The sequence below is a fragment of the Lolium rigidum genome, chromosome 5 (assembly GCF_022539505.1).
Source record: "Lolium rigidum isolate FL_2022 chromosome 5, APGP_CSIRO_Lrig_0.1, whole genome shotgun sequence".
NCBI lineage: Eukaryota > Viridiplantae > Streptophyta > Magnoliopsida > Poales > Poaceae > Lolium > Lolium rigidum.
In genome coordinates this window covers 17,597,465-17,619,524 of record NC_061512.1, presented here as the reverse complement: position 1 = coordinate 17,619,524, position 22,060 = coordinate 17,597,465, and the positions used below count along the sequence as shown (strand labels likewise).

The window sequence follows — 22,060 nt, the reverse complement described above, 5'->3', positions numbered from 1 at the left end:
CATCTTATCGGTCAAAGCTGCTGAATTTTAACCATCCAAATTCTGAGACATGAGTACTTGTGATCGAAGGATTAAAATTCATTTTTGTATTAGTATATTGATAATTGTTGTGGTTCGGCTGTTGGGATATTGGGCACACATCCACGCCAGATGTATAGATTGTTGTAGACTATATATTTACGGAGTATGTTTCTCTATTTTCTTATTTAGAAATTTCTGACTGAAAATATATGTTCTACTGATAGCTGTGAGCTGTGCTCAAGGCAGCCATGTGCTCTCATCTCAAGCAGTACAATATTCAGAGCTACTATTGCAGAATGCTGAATGCTTGAAAGCAGATGTGGTACGTCCAGATTACCCCATTTGTACTTTTTATTTTGCTGAAGTTGCGTGTTTATGGTGTGTCATGGATTTGGTGTTTGTGCTTTCATGATTAAATTCTATTGAAGTACAGTTGTTTTTGTTGCTTAATTGGGTTAGAGACCAGGGGATGTTTGTTAACAGTCTCTGCTCTCTCATAGTCTCACTATGGCTAACTTCGGACACTGTCCGCACATTCAACAAATGATTTCCTTTTCTATGAGAAAGGATTGTTTGCCGGTTCCGAGGCCAGCCTGGAGAAAGTGTTTCACCACATCATTCCGGCATTCCTAGTCACGAGAAGTCTTAGTTATTCTACGACACGGTGTTTTCAGCCGTGTCGTTAAAATAAAAACCCTTGTGTAAGTCAGGAACAAGTTGAAGCTACTGCCATCAAGTGCGTGACTACCCGAATGTTTGATCTGTTGGGCTTCTATGACAGCCCAATTAGCTATTTGGCTGCTGCTATTCATTGCAAAATTACCTTAGATTTGTTACTTAGAAAGTTCTCATGAACTTGTAATATACTGTACAGTCAATTTCAGAAGCTTGACTTGAAGTTTACCAACGACAGGCTGTGATTTTGCACTGTCTGGTGTGTCCACGACTCGTCTCGTGGTGGTGTGTAATCTGAACATTTCGAAGAGAGGATAACGGTATATTCTATCATCTAAAATTGAGATATATACTATTGTGCAGCTGTGCCCATCACTATAGTATGGTTGTATGCAAATTAAAATGTTATAGGAATGTGAATGCAGTTGCTCAAAATCTCAAATGAAGGTAGGATTTATAACTCTTCCTATAAATGTGTCTATAGTTGAGAGTGCTTCGATTGTACAAAGGCAATCTTTTGACAGGTGCCTCTACCCTAGACGGTACGAAAGCGTATGCTATGGAGCTTTATCATTCCAGGCTGCAGTTTATAACTCACCAAATGTAATGTCAAAGTTGTATGATGAAGACTGTATTTCTGAGATGTCATGTGTTTTCAAACAGAGTTTGGTAAATACTACACCCCAAGAGTTCAGAGGATTTTGTTTATACACTTAATGATCTTCCCTTTGGAATTTGGTATGGCACTAAGTGAGATCTTAGTACCAAAGACATCTTTTGGAAGCGGTGAAGCCATTCCAAAACATCACTTGTGCACACATATTGCAACTATTTTTTCTCACACGAGAGAAACCCAACCTGTCAACTCAAAACCAAATATATTCACACATACTACTACATTGCAACTTGGTAAAAGAAAGTTGCATCCTCACAATTGTGTTGTAAAACTTAAGGAATTCCGGAACTGCTGTCACTAGTACAACTGAACCCTGGTATATACATTCCACACAACTGTACACAAAAATCACCTACAATCCTATCAAGGCTGCTGTCGCGGGCGGGACCCAGGGATCGCGGAGAAGCTTCCAGTGTCAGACATGTAATAGTGATTGTAGTTGATCCTCGTGACCAGATCCGCCAGATGGGGAAAGTGGCCCACGTTGAGCTTGAAAGAAAGGATCTGCAAATAAATTTCAAGAGTTAATCTACCGACACACCATACATTTCAGTCAGCGCAAAGAGATCTTCAGATTTCGATGGAGTAAAGATGGAAACCAACCCTCAAGAGGAACACAACGCACTCATCGAACTGCTTCTCGATCCGATCTAGCTCCATCTCACATCTTGCCCTAACAGCTGGAGCGGTTCCTCCTGTACCGAGAGTTTGCTCCACGTTGTGGAAGTCTAGCGCCAGTCCTAGTATAGTCTTGACTCGGCTAGCGATAAGGGCCCACTGCAGCACGCATTAACAAACATTCTCATTTGTTATCGGAAGTTTGGGACTGAGCTTTGGTTTTCGTAAGAATGAGAAATATTCTCACCAGTTTATCCGAGGCCACAAAACATTGTCTCTGAATAGAAGAAAGATATGATTCATGAACTTCCATGACTTCGTCCAGCGTAGTGGCAGATGCCATGCCGTTGCAGAGCTCAGTCCATGCACTATGATACACCTGCTCAAGAAAACGAGATCGAATTCAGACAGTGATGATAGTCTCATATAATGAAATGGATCAAACCTGTTCCAACTCACTCGGTCCATGACATATTGATGAAATGCATCAACGAAATGGAGGAGCTTCTGCCCTACTATCAAATGCTGTTTAAAATTATGTGCCGTGCTGCCTCTGCCCTGCCAAAGGAACAGGGTCGATGCATCAGAATGAAGCTCGCACACTGGCAAGATAGAGCAGATCTAATTATCCAATTCTCAATACTACACTACACCAACTGCAAAAAAGAAGTAGCACAAGATGATTTAATGAAAGAGTACCTTCCACATCCACTTTCGGGTTTCGTCCAGAACAAACTTTGCACGCTTGACCTTCAGTAAGAATCCCATCACCTGGTCCAGCAAAATAACCAACACCATCATATACATGGCACTCTGTTAAGTACTAATATCTGTAAAAAAATTAACTACCTTATTGTACTTCTTCAGAGACTCTGTATTGGCAATCAGATCAAGAGGCCAAGACACCTGCACCACCAACATACATGAGAACAGTAAAGCGCAGCAAATAACACAGATAATCCTTGAAGGTATCTGGGAAATACCTTATACGTGAAGTTAAGCACATCAAGTGCATCAATGCCAAAACCCTGTGCACGACCTTTTCTGGAGTTCGATGCACTTTCCTCATCATGTCGCGGGTCATGCTTTGCTAGTGAAACAACCAATGAATCTGGAGCAGTTAGGAGCATTTTATCAGCTGAATATCTTATGGATTCCTGCAAACAAGGATTAATGTAAGAATAATGATGGACACAAATGCTAAACATAAAGTAGATTTGCTAAGTAATCACCTGCAACAAAGTATTCAACTCAAAGTCATCATCCCAGGAACTTCCTTTATCAAGCTTATCAAAAATTGTTATCAGAAACTGCTGCAGCATGTCACCTGAAGACTCAAGTTGGATCATTCAGAACATATTTATATTATTACTCATTGTCAAAAGAATATCCATTTCCTAAGTGAAACCTACTTTTCTGTGTAGTGAAAAAATTTCTGTGCGGGAAAAACACAGTAATATATTAAAACCGACTGGCGGGCACACCTGATCCTAGCAAATAGATAGCTCGTAATACAAGCAGTTCGTCCATCAATCTCCATTCGCCCATTAGCTTGCACAGGATTTGCTTACCAATGTGATCCACCTAATGAAGGGGAAGAAAGTACAAACCTTTTATACAGATAGACTAACATGAAATGGAATGCAAGTAAAACTATTGAGCAGACCTGCTTCTTTATACATTTAGAAAGGCATTCTTGGATAATACCCACTGGGTGGAGAGGGTCTTTCAAATTCATGCTCTGAATAAACTTCAGAACTCTTGACGCAAGTGTACTATCTTTCTGCAAAGGTAAGATCTCTGACAATGGGACATTTTCCTGAAGGGCATTGGGGTTTTAGGCTTATAGCTAATGAGAAAATATAATGAACAAAAAAAAACCATACTTCAGAAGCAAAACTTACATTTGCACATGGAAGAAGAGTCGGAAATGCATAAAGTTCCTCCAAGGTCCTTCTATCATCTTCTTGGCGGGAATATTCCAAATTATCGAACTGAAAACCAAATTTAAAATCAGTTCCGTCTAGTCTGGGAAAAGATGGTGTAGGTTCTGTATCACCACAGGTGCTAGTTCCAGCAGATTGGCGATCACCAAAGATAGCCCTCCGCATGTTATCATCATTCAGAGGAGGAAGGTCAAAAGTTTTAGAGATATTCAAGTCACTCCAAGAGTTTTGATTCTTCCGCAGTACATCTTCGCAAGCAGTGATGGCTGGATTTTCATAGCAACATGGACTGAAGGGGCTTTCTACTGTATTGGAACATGCATCATGCAGGTATCCATGGACGAGTGTAGGATCCCTTGTAACAGCATCTTTGGACAAGGTTTTCAGCATACCATCATATTCTCTTCCTGCGATAGCATCTCTTAGGAGCTTCAACCAAGTCTTTTCGGAGCTACTTTCTGAACAGGCCTCCTCTGTTCCTTGTGTGTCACCCTTACGTTCCAAAAAAGCCTTGACATCTGGAGCACTACAAGTGCGCAGCTTTCTTAAATCTTCATAAACATGGTCACCATTTTCTAACAGACCAGATAAGCATATCAAGAAAATCTCAGACAAAGTTAAGAGTCCCAATTCACGAGCATCATGTCCAAACTGAGCTGTAGACAGTAATATGTCTGGCCGATTCTGTCGACTAGCATGATTGGAACACTGATCAACATCAAAACCATTTGTGCCATCATTGGTTCGAACATGGTGTGTGCTTTGAACATGCTGAACAAGCTGAAATGATTTTCCAGCAGATACAATGGCCCTTGCCATATCCTTCAAAAAGACCGGACATATTATGTCCATATGACCTTGATTACTGGCTTTCAAGAAAGCTCCTGTATTAGTTGGTCCCTGCTTGCTTGATTCAATTGCCCTGATAGATTCATTGTCAGTTAGAGTTGACGAGTTGTCCGATTGTGATCCTCTTACTTTGAGCATATAGCTCATTTCCCAGAAGGCTGGTTGATCAATCGTAACTGCACTATTTGCATAGAAGAACATCTACAGAATAAGATATTCAGAAATCAAAACAGCAGACCTTTAAATTCAACCCGCAATGCAAAAAAAGTTAAATCCTTATCGAATCCCTACAGGGTTATAATAAGCTGGTATAACCAATGTAATGTTTAACTGTGTAATATTGCATGGTAATTTAGTAAACTTCCAGCGGACATTTCAACATGAGTATATAAGACTTACAAAACATAAGCATTAGGCCGAGAACAGTAAAATTTCACACAACAAAGAAAACTAAGCTCATACTACAAATGGCTGGACATAATGATTTGGGATGCGCCTAGCCGCCCAAGTTGAGATGTTAAAAACGGTTTGAGTTTAAACCGTGTAAACCAGATATTCAACTTTATGTACTAGCGTGGTGGATGAGTTTGCAAGCAAAAATGAAGCTGAACTAGACTACTTCCAACCAGTTTCTATGGTTTCACTTGAAATTGTTTTTAAACAGGCATATGCATAAGCATATATAAAGACAATATTTATCCGAGTGTATCAATCAGGGTAACCTACAGTAGGGGTCAGGACACATGAAACTGTTTTTGAACAAGCCTATGCATAAGCATATATGAAGATATATTTATACCGGAGTATCAACCAGGGTGCCCTACAGTCCGGGATCAGGACCCTAGAGACTCCAACCAGAACATAAGGGGAAGCAAATGATTAATTACGTCTTTGCAGAAGTCTACAAGGTTTATAGATTATCGAATTAGCAATGGCACTCTCTCACTTTGTTCAATATCGAGGAATGCAAGTAACTAAGGTCAGCCAAAAAAAAGACAGATCAGTCTTATGTTAGCGCTTCAACATTTGACAAAAAAAATTGGAAGAATAAATCATCTCTGAAAAACAGTTACAAATTTTTTTCCTTCAATACCTCTTCATAAGGGTCATCAAGAATACCATCATACAGCCAGGAATCAAGGCACTGAAGATAAGGTAACAAGGTACCAGCAAATATCACTAGCAGCATGTGATATGGCTCACCCTGAAATTTAGATTTAAAATGCAAGGTTAGTGAAAAGAAACATACTAACAGATTTTGCGCAATTGGGTCTTGTTGCAACCTGGCCATCTTCCACAAGACAGATTGTGTTTAACTTGTTAAAAATATGGTTCACAACATGGACTGCCACTTCACTAGATGCAATGTTTGCTCCAGAAATCCAAAAGCCATCTGGCACGGCTCCATGCACAACTTGATACAAATGTTCTGCTCCCGAACATAAACTGCAAGAAGTTTTATAGTATCAGTGAATGATGACTACACATTTAAGCAATTCAAATACTAGAGATTACATGAAAAACACCATCACTGCCAATCAAAACTATGAGCTGCCAATTTGTACCCCATTTTGACTTTCAACAACTAAACGAAGGGAAAAGAAAAAGAAGAAGTCAGACGCTCCTTGCCTTACCACATTACACACAATTGCTAATGTCCCTAAATTCTACCAAACTTCATCGATGAGGATGGACATAGGTATTAGCAGGACACATGACATTGCAAGTAGAGGTTTTATTATACAACAATTTCCTTGACAAGACATGATAAACACAAAGCCTGCACTAGGCACATACTACAAACGAATCGCAAAGTGAATGAACAGAAATAGCAAACAATTCACTGAAGCGCAACCTTGACAAAGAATCGGCCAACCCCAGAAGAGTCACAGTCCGATCGACCGAGAGAAACAACTCCTCTTCCTCCTTCAGAGCTGCTTCCCGGAGCCTCTGGTGTTAAAATGACAGACAGCCATTACAACCTTGTAATTAGCAAAAATCATCTACACATACTAGCCAAGTTAATTTAAGGCACATCACGAAACGCGAGCTCACTCACCGTAAGCCAGGAATCGACTGCGCTAGCAAAGGCATTCAGCGTCGGAGTCCCGTGACCGCACGACCTGACTCTCCCGACGAAGAGCTCCACTCTCTTCAAGCACGTCGCGGCGAACAGAAATGGCTTCAGCACGGACCCGAGGCTCGCCCGCGACAGGTGCGACACGTACGTCCCCGCCTTCTCGCAGTATGCCGGAACATTCTTGTCCCAGCAGAGCAACAGCGTCTCGAAACCTTGGAGCACCTGGAAGACACTTTTGACCTGCAAACAGTGCCAACTCATGAGCATGAATCTGAAGTAGAAGCAGACAGCGTGTTTGGTTGGAGGGATTTTTAAGTAGGGAATGGGAATTAAGGGGGTATGAGACTAAATAGCCATCATATGGTTCGGGGGAGTGGGAGTTGTGGCAGGAAGGGGAAGGGGAATTGCAGAGGGCAACTCCCTCATATTTCTTCCCTGGGGGGACGTGGTAATTGGATCGAGATAGGGAATTTGACAAAGAAAAAACTTCTCGTGTTAGCTGAACAAATTCCGCGCTATGGAAGGAAGGCAAAGAAGAAAAAAAACGCGAAAATCTTTCCCAGTTCGCGGGAAAATCCTCTTTATATAAGTCTGCAACTCTCCTTCTCCCGTGAAATCGCCAAGGTCAAGTGCCACCCGATCTGGAAGGGAGCAGGTCCTCTGTACATGAAGCCCATGGTCAATTTTGACAAACTTTGTGAGGTGTATGCCAGTGGTTTGGCTCAAGGAGGAAGTGCTAAGGGTCCTGGAGAAGAGGAAGTGGCAGAAGATGAATCTCCTGTAGATGCAAAGCAAAACCCACTAGTGAACCTAATAAGAAGAATGTTGCTCAAGCACAGGATAACACCTAATTTAGAACTCATCAATGGAGGATATTTGTTCATATGCTGATCAACTGGATTGTATTGTTCTCCTGTTATGTCTTATTTTGTCTCGTTTCTATCTGCCCAGGATTGTACTGTGGTCATTTTATTGTGGTATGACAACATTTCTTTTTTTTTTTGCTGTATGAACTTTTCTTGTTTTTCTTTGAGATCAACTTTTCTTGTTAGTATACAGTCTCTTCACTTGTTTGATTGAGCGAGAGGCTTGCAAAAAATGAGTTTGCTACATTGTGCACTTCTGGTTTCTGATGCTACACTTTGCAAGAAAAGAAAAGAAAAATCAATCTGATAGATACAATAGAAGAGAAAGACGATTGGGCAACACCCCATATAATCCCCATCAAATACTACCAAACAGTGGAATGGGAGTAGATGATAACTTCCCCTGCCTGCCCATTACCCATACGAACTCCGTAATCCCTGCCCTCCGTTTACCAAACACGCTGAGAGCACCACAATCGGCAGAGAGAAATGGTTACCAGCTCGTGCTCCTCCGTCCTGCGGGATGGAACCGGCGCCGCGTGGGGGAGGCCCCTGGAGACGCTCAGCTGGAGCTTGTGTATGAAGCTCTCGGTAACATCGGCCTCCGGGTGTCCCGCGGGTTGCGGAGGAAGGACCATGGAGACAGGGGGCATGGTCTGCGGGCGAGCGGAGGGGGTAGGTCTGCGGGCGGCGGCGGGGGGCGGGAGGGGCGGGCGGGGATGCGGGGAGCGCCGCCGCTTGGGTTGGGGTTAGGGCGCGGCTCGTGGGCGGGCGAAATGGGAGTGCCGGGGGCTGGGAAACTGGAATGGAGGAATGGAGAAGGGAGGGAGGCGGCGGAGGACGCCGCCGGCGAGGCGAGAGAACTGAAAAGCGGGCGCCGGCGCTCGATCCGGGGGGCTGGAAGTCCGTGTTTTTTTTTTTGACATGGGCTGGAAGTCCGTGTTGAGTCACTGTCGACCGTGAAATTGGGTTGGAATGCAAACGTTTTAAATTTCAAGCAGCCCACAGCACACAAATTGAAATGAGTAACACCTTAATTCCCCTAAAAAAGAGTAACACCTTAATTATGCCAAAACAGTACAAATAATAAATTACAAAAATGCCCCAAATGCACCAGGTTTTTTAAAAATGATTAATCTCCCTCTGTCTTTTTCCCTCTCGTCATCCTCGAAGCTGAGATCTTTCCTTCTCCTACTAGGCCGCGGTCGCTCAGGTCGATCAAGGGATTGTCCTAGTATTCATGCTCGACATTGGCGACCACCTCGTGGTTTAGGGTTTGCAAGTATTGGGCTTGGCCTAGCTTCTCGTATGGCAACCAACGAAAGCTTGTTGTTAGGGGATGGCGAACCAAGGCGATCTGGAATCGATGATGCGGGTGCATGAGAAAGATCTAGATGATGTGCTATTCTAATATCAGTAACTGCCGGCTCAGGAAGACAATCAGTGGCTTATTGTCACTAGGCTTCATATTGATCGTGAGTCCAGTCACTACTCTTTTTTTCAAAAACATGCGATCGGCGTGAGTTACGGCATAAGAGGCGAAGATGGGAACTCTGGGAGATAATTTGTTCATTAGGAAATTCCCGTGCTTGGGAGATTGGAGAAAATTACAAAAGAAGGCTCGTGGACTTTCTTATGCCATACGAGTACTCTTCGCCACATATGGCGGCTTCACTAACCCATCAATCATTGAGCTTAGTTACTTGAGTTTGTGGGTGTAGATCCATGGTTCTCCTCATGGGTATAAAAGCATGCTTAAAGTGTTGGATTCGAAAGTTAGAGAGTTTGTGTTTTTTTAACCTACTTTTATTATTATGCGGGAAACTTCTATAGGATTCGAGAGGATGTCCGGAATCAACTGAATAGTGTTGTATCAATTGTTCGAGGATGGAGAAGAGAACTTTCCTCATCAAGTATAAAAAAATTACCTATCTGGTGTTTTTTTTGCGGTATGCATGCACACGTATATAAGGAGCATGGGGATGGCTTGCACCCTCAGGTGGCTTTGGTTTTCAAAAAAAAACTCAGGGCTACCTAGCATGTCAGATAAGGGTGTGGCCAGGCATGGGTCGTGGACGTGGACGTTGTAATGATAATGGTAGTTATGGTCGTGGTGATAACAGTCAAGCTGAACTTTCAAAAAAAAAAATAACAGTCAAGCTGAGAATGATTAGGAGGAGGAAGAGGGGGTGGTCAGAACATGGAGGATGCAACAAAAAAAAAAGGAAATGTGCTGCTTGATGGCAACAAATTTACACGTGTTTACCAATTTGTTGAGACTCCAAGCGTGGAGTCATGCGAGAAAGTGTCTATTTTTTCCATAAGGGCGACTTGAGGTTTATATCGAATTCCCGGGGAGAAAAGTGGTTCCATCTTCTATCCCTTCAAACAACCTGAAAATAATAAAAAAATAGTTTTGTATCCTCATCTCCAACTAGGTGTTTATCATGCGCAATGGTGTGTAGGTAATACAAAACAAAATAAAATAATTATGGTATGCAAACTATGTTTGTATTTTTGAAATTAATAAGTACTGAAAATAAAAGTGCAAGAAAAATAAAGTGAAGTGTGTTTTTTATAGTTCAAATGGATTGGGGTTCATGGTTTCACTTGATCTCTCTCATAAACATGGTGGCATGGATAAAACACTACATAACAAGCAACAAGTGATAGCATATGTAATTATGTTGTTGATAAGCATTCTATGGGCATCAAGTCCTATCATAAAGATGATGCAACACATCTCACTAATACTCGATTGGTAGGAAAAGCTTATCAAGATTAAGAATAAACAGTGAGCCTTAAGAACTTTGACATGATGTTGATTAACAAAAGTACCATCTTGAGCAAACAAGGCACCTAGAATAATGTCACTAGATGAACAATATGATATGTAATCATTTATCCCTAGTGAGGTAACTAATGGAAATGTACAAACCATAGTAGCACATAAATTTGTGTAACTTCCACATGCATACTACCAAGCTTGATGAGAAGATTCGCCTCTAGTTGCGGTTCATTCATTAGAAATGGGAGAACCTAGCTCGAGCCCTTGTTGTGTGACCACTTAAGAGCTCCGGTTCATTCATCAGAGAACTTGGTGTAGCGCTTGACATGGTGATGTCCATGCAGCCACTGTATCAGTCTTTGCGCAGCCCACTGTATCAGTCTTTATGCTAATCCGTAACTATCAACTGTTGCATGTTCTGCTTCTTCTTCAACTTATCACCAGTTCTGCCAGTAGGCTGTTGTAAACTTGCAATGCTGCATTTTTTCTTTGATGTTGTGTTGGCAAGGTAACTTGCGGGCTTCAAAATATAAGAGCTACACATGAATTTTGTAGGGCACAATGCATTTCTTGCGAGAAATCTTTGGAAATTCATGCGTCTAAAAAAATGACCAGATGCAATTTCTGAAGAATTACATACAAGAGCATCTACTTTTGACAAAATTTCTACATACATGGTACACTGTTACATGTTTTACATTCAGCAGGTTACAACATATGAACTATTTGCAACAGAATAATCTGCTCATCATTTACAATGCTACAGCAATGATCAGCGCAAGATCATCAAGGCAAGGTTCATATGCTCAGTGTCAGCTGAGGTTCAGCTACCTGTGGCTTCTGGGAGTCTAGACCGGGGAACTGCCCAATATCATGACCTTCCACTCGGATTAAGCTTCTGGCACATAGGTTTTGATTTGGTTGCAATTGGAAACTAACCTGTAGCAAATGACACGTTGCAGAGTGAAGTAATAAAAAACAAAACTTTATGCCATTTTGTTCATCAACAGCTCGGCATCACAAGTAACCAAAGTACTAGCATTAGTTTTTAGGTAGCACTTCAAGCAAGGGAGTACAACTTCTTGATCAGAGTACATTAACAACAATCCCTTGTAAACTTGTGTCCTGAAGCATGCAGGAGCGCTGAAGTTAATTGTTGCGAAATAAGATTCCCGAACACATGATACTAGTGCAAACTGTACATCCAGCAACAAGGCCCTGACACAATGAAACAGGCTAAACATGTCCCTAGCTTAACGACCAACAGTTAAAACAAGCTTCCGCCGCTTTAAGTACACTGCATCAAAAAACAGTACATCTCCTCCCATCAAAAGCAAGAGTGATACATAGATGAGGATTTTTCTCCCTTCTCAAGACAATCTTCCATAGGTGGGATAGATAAGAACAATACCTGAAAGGACATTGAACATTCATTAATAAACATGTGTCAGATCTGTGAAGTTAACGTAAGGAGTCAAGTTGAAAACATAGCATTTGAAAACAGGAGAAATAATTCAGCACAGTAGGATAGCATTTGAAAGATGTATCTATGAACCATAGCATTCAGGATGAGAAGTGTTACAGAAAATTAGAGACGAGAGCAATGATCTTACCTCAAGTTAACCTAGCCAACTGTCTACGAAACCATAGAATAGCTGTGCCATCTTTGTCATCTACGAGATTGACAAAAAACTGTCTACGAAACCATAGTATAGTTTTTTCCACTTTATTACTAAGATGCACATACAGTGCTGGAATAATAAAGAACAACAACTCATCCTCATCATCGGCCTTCCTCTTTCTAATACGCTCTATGCTCTGTAGATCCATTCTATCAATGAAGAAAAACATGTACTACAAGATCAACAAAAAAACATGCAGAAACAAGGTATACTATGTATACAACAATGAAAGAGCAAATTAAGAAACAAGGAATTGCTTTTACCTTTGCCAGGATGAGGTAAACAGCTCCAAGGGTCAGGCACAGGGTCCCAGCTTGGTGGACCCTCCTCCTCTTCGATTGAAATCCAATAAGGCTTGGGTTCCTGAAAAACAGGCATAAACTGTTAGTAAGCTGCATATGTTACTGCATAAACAGAGGCATAAATGGTTACTAAACATAGGCATATAATCAGTGGACATGGACAAGTTCACTCACACAGATAAACTTAAGCATAAACTTAATATAGACCGGACCCAGGATAAGTCAGACGGTAAAAGAGAAAATCTACAGGAAATAACAAAATCATGAACCAGAAGGCAACTATCCAACAGATATGAAAGCATAACTACGAATCAACAAAGCCTAAATAGGAAGATGAGCAAACGGAAACTACTACGCTTTGTTTTAGCAGATGCAAGTCAACAATGTCTAAATAGGATGCTGACCAAACAGACTTGTTTTAGCAGGGCAAGTCAACAATGTCTAAAAGCTTCAGGACACGACATGTCCAAGCCAGGACAGAAACAAAAACAAACACCGATAACGTCCATAACTTTGCATTTGAGTTATCTGACAGCACACTTATCAGTACTCATAGCAACCAAGCCCAACACTTAGCAATATTCTGCAATATCAAGCTCCCAGGCTCCCCAGGTAGAGATTGTATGCTGGACCTGCTGTGAGAAACTACAAAGTACTCGCCATGTATATACCAAAACACCATACCAGAGCTCCGCATGAACGCCTGAAGTATAGACGTGTTATGCCCTAACCCTCTTTTTGAGCTCAGCCGTAACTGATGGGAATTTCAGAACTAACAATGCATAACCATCGGTGAAGATGGCTCCTTGAATATCATCAAATCCACAAGATTTTCAGAGTATAACTGCACAACTACGGATCCTACAGGCAACTACAAGGCCCAACGAATTAAGCCAGATAAAATTTTCCCTGCACAGGTAAGTCACAGAGTATAACAAATTCATACCGGAGTGAACGCCAGTTCAACGGAGCTGCTGGTGGCCGAGCTGACGGCGCAGAGGATACGGTGGTTGGAGGTTCCGTTGGGGGCGACGGCGAGGAGGCGGCGGGATCTGGCGACCGAAGAGGTCTTCGTGTCGAGGAGGTGGTGGCGGGAGGACGCGGTGGCGAGATCTGGCGGCGGCGAAATCTGACGGCGGCAAGATCGACCGCGCCGTCAGTGAAGCTCAGCCGCGACGGTAGTTTTGCTGCAGCCGCCGCCGCCGCGTGTAAGAAACGCGTCACCCTCCTCGCGTCTTGGAAACCCGTCGACCCGACGAGTTTGTGGGAGTTTTCTCGGGTTTACACGCCTCTATACCGGGCTGCCAAATGGGCTGTAGCGAGTATTTCTGGGTAATGGGCTAGGCTGGTAAAATACACGTGAATCCACCTAAAACCCGGGCTGCCAAACAAGGCCTAAAAAAGAGTAACACCTTAATTATGCCAAAACAGTACAAAGAATAAATTACAAAAATGCCCCAAATGCACCAGGTATTTTAAAAATGATTAATCTCCCTCTGTCTTTTTCCCTCTCGTCATCCTTGAAGCTGAGATCTTTCCTTCTCCTTCTAGGCCGCGGTCGCTCAGGTTGATCAAGGGATTGTCCTAGTATTCATGCTCGACATTGGCGACCGCCTCGTGGTTTAGGGTTTGCAAGGGCTTGGCCTAGCTTCTCGTATGGCAACCAACGAAAGCTTGTTGTTAGGGGATGGCGAACCAAGGCGATCTGGAATCGATGACGCGGGTGCATGAGAAAGATCTAGATGATGTGGTATTCTAATATCAGTAACTGCCGGCTCAGGAAGACAATCAGTGGCTTATTGTCACTAGGCTTCATATTGATCGTGAGTCCAGTCACTACTCTTTTTTTCAAAAACATGCGATCAGCGTGAGATCTGGCATAAGAGGCGAAGATGGGAACTCTGGGAGATAATTTGTTCATTAGGAAATTCCCGTGCTTGGGAGATTGGAGAAAATTACAAAAGAAGGCTCGTGGACTTTCTTATGCCATACAGTACTCTTCGCCACATATGGCGGCTTCACTAACCCATCAATCATTGAGCTTAGTTACTTGAGTTTGTGGGTGTAGATCCATGGTTCTCCTCATGGTTATAAAAGCATGCTTAAAGTGTTGGATTCGAAAGTTAGAGAGTTTGTGTTTTTTTAACCTACTTTTATTATTATGCGGGAAACTTCTATAGGATTCGAGAGAAAATTGATGTCCGGAATCAACTGAATAATGTTGTATCAATTGTTCGAGGATGGAGAAGAGAACTGTTCCTCATCAAGTATAAAAAAATTACCTATCTGGTGTTTTTTTTGCGGTATGCATGCACACGTATATAAGGCTTGCACCCTCAGGTGGCTTTGGTTTTCAAAAAAAAACTCAGGGCTACCTAGCATGTCAGATAAGGGTGTGGCCAGGCATGGGTCGTGGACGTGGACGTTGTAATGATAATGGTAGTTATGGTCGTGGTGATAACAGTCAAGCTGAACTTTCAAAAAAAAAAAATAACAGTCAAGCTGAGAATGGTTAGGAGGAGGAAGAAGGGGTGGTCAGAACATGGAGGATGCAACAAAAAAAGAAAGGAAATGTGGTGCTTGATGGCAACAAATTTACACGTGTTTACCAATTTGTTGAGACTCCAAGCGTGGAGTCATGCAGAAAGTGTCTATTTTTTCCATAAGGGCGACTTGAGGTTTATATCGAATTCCCGGGGAGAAACGTGGTTCCATCTTCTATCCCTTCAAACAACCTGAAAATAATAAAAAATAGTTTTGTATCCTCATCTCCAACTAGGTGTTTATCATGCGCAATGGTGTGTAGGTAATACAAAACAAAATAAAATAATTATGGTATGCAAACTATGTTTGTATTTTCGAAATTAATAAGTACTGAAAATAAAAGTGCAAGAAAAATAAAGTGAAGTGTGTTTTTTATAGTTCAAATGGATTGGGGTTCATGGTTTCACTTGATCTCTCTCATAAACATGGTGGTATGGATAAAACACTACATAACAAGCAACAAGTGATAGCATACGTAATTATGTTATTGATAAGCATTCTATGGGCATCAAGTTCTATCATAAAGATGATGCAACACATCTCACTAATACTCCATTGGTAGGAAAAGCTTATCAAGATTAAGAATAAACATTGAGCCTTAAGAACTTTGGCATGATGCTGATTAACAAAAGTACCATCTCAAGCAAACAAGGCAACCTAGAATAATGTCACTAGATGAACAATAGGATGTGTAATCATTTATCCCTAGTGTGGTAACTAATGGAAATGTACAAACCATAGTAGCACATGAATTTGTGTAACTTCCACATACATAATACCAAGCTTGGTGAGAAGATTCGCCTCTAGTTGCGGTTCATTCATTAGAAATGGGAGAACCTAGCTCGAGCCCTTGTTGTGTAACCACTTAAGAGCTCCGGTTCATTCATCGGAGAACTTGGTCTAGCGCTTGACATGGTGATGTCCGTGCAGCCCACTGTATCAGTCTTTATGCTAATCCGTAACTATCAACTGTTGCATTTCTGTTTCTTCTTCAACTTATCACCAGTTCTGCTAGTAGGCTGTTGTAAACTTGCAATGCTGCATTTTTCTTTGATGTTGTGTTGGCGAGGTTGCGGGCTTCAAAGTATAAGAGCTACACATGAATTTTGTAGGGCACAATGCATTTCTTGCGAGAAATATTTGAAAATTCATGCGTCTAAAAAAATGACCAGATGCAATTTCTGAAGAATTACATACAGGAGCATCTACTTTTGACAAAATTTCTACATACATGGTACACTGTTACATGTTACATTCAGAAGGTTACAACATATGAACTATTTGCAACAAAATAATCTGCTCATCATTTACAATGCTACAGCAATGATCAGCGCAAGATCATCAAGGCAAGGTTCATATGCTCAGTGTCAGCTGAGGTTCAGCTACCTGTGGCTTCTGGGAGTCTAGACCGGGGAACTGCCCAATATCATGACCTTCCACTCGGATTAAGCTGTCATCCAAACCAATCGCAAACTCCTCGGGTCGTTCTCCACGGCTCGCGAAGTAGTCAGCGACCTGCATCAAGAAATTTGAACCAAGAGCTTTGCATTAAACTGACTGAACCCGTGTAGCTTAAGCTTGTTTCTTGACTGATGAAAACGTAAGATATGCTAAGGGAGTGTACAAAGAGTGACGGTAGCAGCATTTACATGATCTCCAAGAGACATTCCGCTCAGTACAGCCGCTTCTATACTGGAACCCGTGAGCCAGTCACCACAAATGCCTGCTCGCCCCTGGGGATCAAATATGCACGGTACTCCTGGAGTGTTCATCGGTAAAGCTGCACCCCTGTGTTTGCCGGTATGAATTCGTCATTGTGTATTAATGAAAGTGTAAGTAGTATGGAATGCCCAACGTGTTCATTATCATACCACAACTGTACTCTTGTGTAAAATGGTAGCTGAAGTGATCCCTTTGAGAGTCCCAAAGCAAGTTCAACTCCCCCAAGCATTTCTCGTTTCACTTTCTCTGCAGTGGCATTCGGGATGTTTTCCTATAATTAAATGGTCAAATGCATCAGAGAAATCCATTACAAAGGATGAAACCAAATGATAGAGAGAAGAAGTGTCGAACAACTTCATAAGAAAAAGGCCACCTGTGGAACTTTGTTTTTTCTTCCATAAGAAGCTGTGCTGAAAAATGTCCAGCACTCCGGTCGGTCTGCCTCCAAAGGGAAAAGTTTCCGAGTATTGTTGGCCATCCAAGAGAGAGAATCCACATCTCTCACAAAGGCTCCTTCAAATGCGCCATGAGAACTATTATGTGGGATTGGAAGAGGATCTTCAAATGCCGCAAGTAGTGCCCAGACAGAACTCAGGTCCAGTCTCTGAATAGAGAGGGCACGAAGTTCAGTAAGGGTTTAGAAGAAAAAGATATATCTGAGGAGTTAAAAATTTGGTTCAGTGTAAACCTTCATTTGCTTTGTCAGTTGGGGTAGACCTGACGTAGAAAGCAGACGGTTGGAACATTTCCCTGGTCAATGAGTTAAAAAAAAAGGTCAACCAGGGAATGTATATGGTTGTCTTGGAGAAAAGTTAGAACATGATGTAGTTCCTGTATGCAGAATTAAATGAGCTCCGTAAACTCTCAGGAGGATATTGCATAAAAGAATCTATGATTCTTGTCTATGGTGTTTTACTTCCACAAATTATGTGATCCATTTACTGCTCTTTGGTAAATCGATCTTACCACCTGTTTATATTCTGTTTTGATTCATAAACCGATGGAAGAAGAAAATGTGCCAAAGCTATCCAAACTCATTAAAAAACAAGGAATTTTGTACAGTAATCTCTCAGTGGCAATGAAACCCAATTCGGTTCAGAGCTGACATTCTAGTAAGAAACTGTTCCTAGGTAGTAAATTTTTAAATTCTGTTGGACTTTTCTTCATAACATGGGACACAGGACACTTGGGTTTACAAATTTTATAGAGCTGTCAGGAGCCTGTCACACCCTATTGGAGAACACTGAAGACTGAACTGCTAAACTAGTAGACTTACAAGCAACTGAGCAAGATGAAATATTAAAGCATGTGTTGTGCAGGAAAAAACTTAAAGAGAAACATTGTAGGAGCGAAAATTGCACTGACCATTATGTGCTATTACAATTGCATCGTATTGCCCCTGGGGCTTCTCATTCTCAAACAAGCGCCACAGGCCGTTGAACGGCTCAAGCTTGCTTATCCACGAAGGCCGTACAACTTTAACGAGGTCATTCTGCATAGGTTGATATACAAACCTCAGCAACGAAACGAAGAGCCACGAAAGTGGTAGAAACTGGAAGTTCAGTGAGTAATTGATGAAGTACAGTTAACTGCGCAGTAGTAACATTCAGTTCACTGCAACTGCACTGCGCAGTGGGATGTGATCCTGAGATGTGTAGTTAGTGAATTAAGCTGTAGTTCGCTTGATAGTAAGTGGATAATGCACGACTGTTATACCTCGGGCAGCAGCGCATCGGCGAGCGGGCGCATCCCGTTGACGCCGATGTACCTCGGCGTCGAGGATGGCGTGGGCGTGAACTGGCCACCGGCCTGGAGCTCGCCGACGGAGCCCGTCCACTCGCGCACCAGCCCTCTGTCGACCCACTCGTCCACCAGCTTCCGGAACCTCTCGTCGCTGGCGGTGAAGAACTGCGCCGCGTGGTCGAACACCAGCCGCCGCTCCTCGTGGACCGTCCTGGTCGCCAGCCTCCCGCCGAGGCCGTGCTTCCCCTGCATCACCGCGCGGCGGAAGCGGGCAAAGGGGTTAGTGAGTGTCCCGCGGCGCGGCCGTGGAGCGAGGGGGCGAGCGAAGTAGTACGGTGTCGAAGACGACGGAGCGGACGCCGCGGGCGGCGAGGGCGGAGGCGCAGGCGAGGCCGGACGCGCCGCCGCCGATGACGGCGACGGTGGGGTCGGCGGGCACCGGGGTGGAGAAGACCACCTGCTCCTGCTGGAAGCTCTTCCTGATGGCGGACTGCCGCGAGAACCGGGGCTTGCCGCGCGGGGGCGGGCGCGGCTTCGGGGGACGGGACCCTCCGGCGCCGTTGGCGGCGGAGACCACCGACGCGGAAAGGCGGGAGGCGGCGCGCGCGGGGCCGGGACGGGCGCATGGGGCGCGGTGGAGGAGGAGAGACGGCGGCATCGCAGTCGCAGGTGCTCGACGAAACGCCGGAGCGGGAGCGGCAGCGGGTAAGCGCTAGGCAGGCCGTTATCTGTTTACGTGTTGGATTTATTTTTTCGTAAAACTTGTACTGTATAAGAAAATGTACCGACGCTCGCATCCACGGTTGCTTTGGGAGCTCGTCCTCGTCAAACCCTTGGTTCGCACCTCTCACCTCCCCTCCAGCTTCAGCAACATAGGAATAGGAAAAAATATTTATTCTCACTCGACACAACGTGATGGTTTTTAGAGAGAGAAAGACGCTTTCTTAACCGGAAATGAAGGGTACCCCAGAAAAAGATCCAATGGAGACGGATGAACCTATGGCTCAGAGGATTAGAGCACGTGGCTACGAACCACGGTGTCGGGGGTTCATATCCCTCCTCGCCCACAACCTTCTAAGGGGGAAGGGCCTTTACTTTCCCCTTGAGGAAATCATGATCGAGATAGCGGATGTTCATTTATTCAATGGAGACTAGCCTAGGATTTTCTTCACTCCACCTAGTGGTGGTTGGATAGGAGGTTTATCCTCTCCCTCTTCCCTCATGTGCAAAAAACTACAGTAAAATATTCTCAGACATAACCCTAATGGGTAGTGAGGTATTCGCCTGTTTAGGCCATCTGAAATGATACATTTAGGTCATCTCCTAGCAGGCCATATGAGAAGGATACCTAAAACTATGTTATAAAGGGTTTTATTCTAATTTGAAATATTATGTATAGAAAATATATCTAAAAAGAAAACATATGTATGTGTATAACGTGGCGTTGAAAAGGACACCATACATCACACATTAATTGTATGCTCTTATGATAAAGTTGTTACTCCCTGTGGCTAAAATGTGTCTAGATTAACTGAACCTGCGATTTTGAACCTTCATAAAATACACCAAGTTATTTGGGCTCAAAATTTACATGACAGATCAATATGTGATCCCGATAAAGGTATCTACATTCTCTGCGGAATGTGGTCGGCGTGGACCCCATAAATGATTATATACGTGGTGATTCTTTAATGAAATCATCTCAAACATGCAGATGGGATCATGATACTAGTACATCAGAGCTTGTATTAATTTTAAATGCAAAGTCTTCTTATTTAGCTATCAAGCTGCATAACAAAATTCGCAGGAAGCGGCCACAAGAAGGAAGCTGTAAGCTGAACATTGATGCTGCATATAATGCAAAAGAGAAAACTAGAGCTACAACAGTAATAATAGGAAACCAGAATGATTTTGTAGTACTGGCAAGCAGTTGTTGGCATGATTTTGTATTTTTGTTCCTAATGTGATAACAACTGAATCTCTTTCTATAGAAATGAGCTAAACTTTTGAGCAATATAAATATATCTCAAGCTCTCATCGAAAACAACTCAGTGTAAATGGTTGCACTTTGGAAACACAAGAATCATCATCGAGCTAGTTTATTGCCGATTATAAGAGTTGTTAGAAGGATGTTATTTAATATCTCATGTATATAGAATAAAAAATAGTAGCCCATGAACTTGTTAAATTGCTTCTCTATTTGACCCAAGTTGTTTTTAGAGTAACCATGTGCCCTAAAACATCACTCGGTTTCTCGAGCAAGGTTGTAACCATGCTATTTAAGTACCGGAACTCTTGGTTGACTCTAAATAAGGCAAGACATGCCAACTATTGAAGTGTCAAGTGGGATCCCACCTAAATTCTACCTCTAGTTTTTTCGTGGATTTCTAGTTCAAAATTTGCTCACTTGCATCTCTACCAACTATGAACCCCATGCACGTACAAATCATGTAAACTCCAGAATATTCTTAGTTAGGTACATGTAAGCCAGAAAATATTAGACATATAAGCCTCAGCCAAGATTTTGTTAAGAACTATATATGTTTCAAATAGTTGCTTGAAGATATTTTAAGGGCACTAAAAAAGACAGCAACACAAAAAGATACTTTATATTTCTGGCTGCACCAATGAATCACCGAGGGATGCATTTTATTATTATTTTTATATAGATAAGAAAAAATAATTTATCAAGAATATTTCCAAAGGGTCAATGTGTCAAACTAATTTTTACGAGTAAACTGTAAATTATATTGCAAAATATACTATTCAAATTTTGCGCAAGCGTATTTTCAATAACTTGAAAATTGAAAAAGATCAAACTTATTATTTAGCATAAATGTTATATGGTTAATGTTGTAAGAAAGAAAATGAGATATGTTGCAAATGACATGAGTTTTAAATAAGAAAAAAATAGTTTAACTAACGTTAATCTCAGCATGATACCTCATACTTCACTACATTGTTCCTTTTCTATGTGGACTTACATATATCGTGTAAGAAGATATGGGGATGTACAAGATCATGCTAAGAGGAGGAGTAGAGACCTGTCATGGTTGGATAAGAGGGCTTTGGAGCTCCGAGCTTGTTAGGGTTAGTGTCGTTGTTTCGTGTATGGCCCGTGCGTGTGGATGTAGTAACCCGTGACAGATCTGTCCTAGTCATCTTCGGATATGGCCTCCAAAGCCTTGTCTATGTGACCGACCTGGTGGACTTCTTACTAGTTAGATTTTTTCCTTAGTTTCTAGAAAAATTGAGGTGGCACTCGCATCCATCTTTTCTTTTGTATATATCTAGCTAGATCCCGTAGCCATCTACCAGTGATTCACACCCCCTCCCGCTTATTTGTTTATAGGGTTTTTCAAACAGAGAAAAAATAATATAATTGTGGTGTCATATCCACTTGAATATAATTGTGTCCTAAACCCTATTTTCATGAATAATTTCAGAATAAAAAACATGACATAAACAACCACTACCACATGTATCTTGAACATACTAGATACATTCGACAACATGGTGAACAAAAACATATAGTAACTAAACATGTA

At 42.2% G+C, this 22,060-nt stretch overlaps 3 protein-coding genes across 4 annotated transcripts; all 3 read right to left on the bottom strand.

The window, feature by feature from the left end:
• Positions 1-1,554: 1,554 nt before the first annotated feature.
• Positions 1,555-8,384, bottom strand: LOC124652921 (gamma-tubulin complex component 5-like). Of its 2 annotated transcripts, none has more exons than XM_047191967.1 (16): positions 8,229-8,384; positions 6,845-7,105; positions 6,641-6,735; positions 6,069-6,231; positions 5,879-5,989; positions 3,895-4,986; positions 3,657-3,809; positions 3,475-3,574; positions 3,223-3,317; positions 2,974-3,147; positions 2,840-2,896; positions 2,690-2,761; positions 2,450-2,548; positions 2,238-2,369; positions 1,976-2,149; positions 1,555-1,876 (listed from the first exon to the last, which is right to left on the bottom strand). In XM_047191967.1, exons 1-16 carry the CDS (start codon positions 8,382-8,384, stop codon positions 1,736-1,738), a joined length of 3,075 nt encoding a protein of 1,024 aa, XP_047047923.1. In that variant the 3' UTR covers positions 1,555-1,735. The 2 variants fall into 2 exon arrangements, with proteins under 2 accessions (XP_047047923.1, XP_047047924.1); XM_047191968.1 differs by having other exon boundaries at positions 3,657-3,773.
• A 3,217-nt stretch (positions 8,385-11,601) lies between these two features.
• On the bottom strand, positions 11,602-16,280 carry LOC124655681. Its single transcript, XM_047194539.1, has 6 exons — positions 16,245-16,280; positions 16,051-16,140; positions 14,879-14,972; positions 13,450-13,738; positions 12,465-12,564; positions 11,602-11,930 (listed from the first exon to the last, which is right to left on the bottom strand). Exons 1-6 carry the CDS (start codon positions 16,278-16,280, stop codon positions 11,847-11,849), a joined length of 693 nt encoding a protein of 230 aa, XP_047050495.1. The 3' UTR covers positions 11,602-11,846.
• On the bottom strand, positions 16,230-19,185 carry LOC124654188 (renalase-like). The gene is made up of 8 exons (XM_047193207.1): positions 18,847-19,185; positions 18,486-18,758; positions 18,135-18,261; positions 17,458-17,519; positions 17,143-17,373; positions 16,919-17,040; positions 16,697-16,835; positions 16,230-16,562 (listed from the first exon to the last, which is right to left on the bottom strand). The coding sequence occupies exons 1-8, from the start codon at positions 19,168-19,170 to the stop codon at positions 16,401-16,403; spliced, it is 1,440 nt and encodes a 479-aa protein (XP_047049163.1). The 5' UTR covers positions 19,171-19,185; the 3' UTR covers positions 16,230-16,400.
• Positions 19,186-22,060: the final 2,875 nt, after the last annotated feature.

Coding starts and splice junctions, on each gene's coding strand:
- LOC124652921 (XM_047191967.1), bottom strand. CDS start 8,384: ATGCCCCCTGTCTCCATGGTCCTTCCTCCGCAACCCGCGGGACACCCG. Junction 3,148..3,222: donor AGTTGAATACTTTGTTGCAG/GTGATTACTTAG, acceptor CCTTGTTTGCAG/GAATCCATAAGATATTCAGC. Junction 2,150..2,237: donor TTGTGGCCTCGGATAAACTG/GTGAGAATATTT, acceptor TGCGTGCTGCAG/TGGGCCCTTATCGCTAGCCG.
- LOC124655681 (XM_047194539.1), bottom strand. CDS start 16,280: ATGTATGTAGAAATTTTGTCAAAAGTAGATGCTCCT. Junction 12,565..13,449: donor TTGAACTGGCGTTCACTCCG/GTATGAATTTGT, acceptor CCTGTTTTTCAG/GAACCCAAGCCTTATTGGAT. Junction 11,931..12,464: donor TTTACCTCATCCTGGCAAAG/GTAAAAGCAATT, acceptor ATGTCCTTTCAG/GTATTGTTCTTATCTATCCC.
- LOC124654188 (XM_047193207.1), bottom strand. CDS start 19,170: ATGCCGCCGTCTCTCCTCCTCCACCGCGCCCCATGCGCCCGTCCCGGC. Junction 18,262..18,485: donor CCGATGCGCTGCTGCCCGAG/GTATAACAGTCG, acceptor CAACCTATGCAG/AATGACCTCGTTAAAGTTGT. Junction 17,041..17,142: donor GAAAAAACAAAGTTCCACAG/GTGGCCTTTTTC, acceptor ATTTAATTATAG/GAAAACATCCCGAATGCCAC.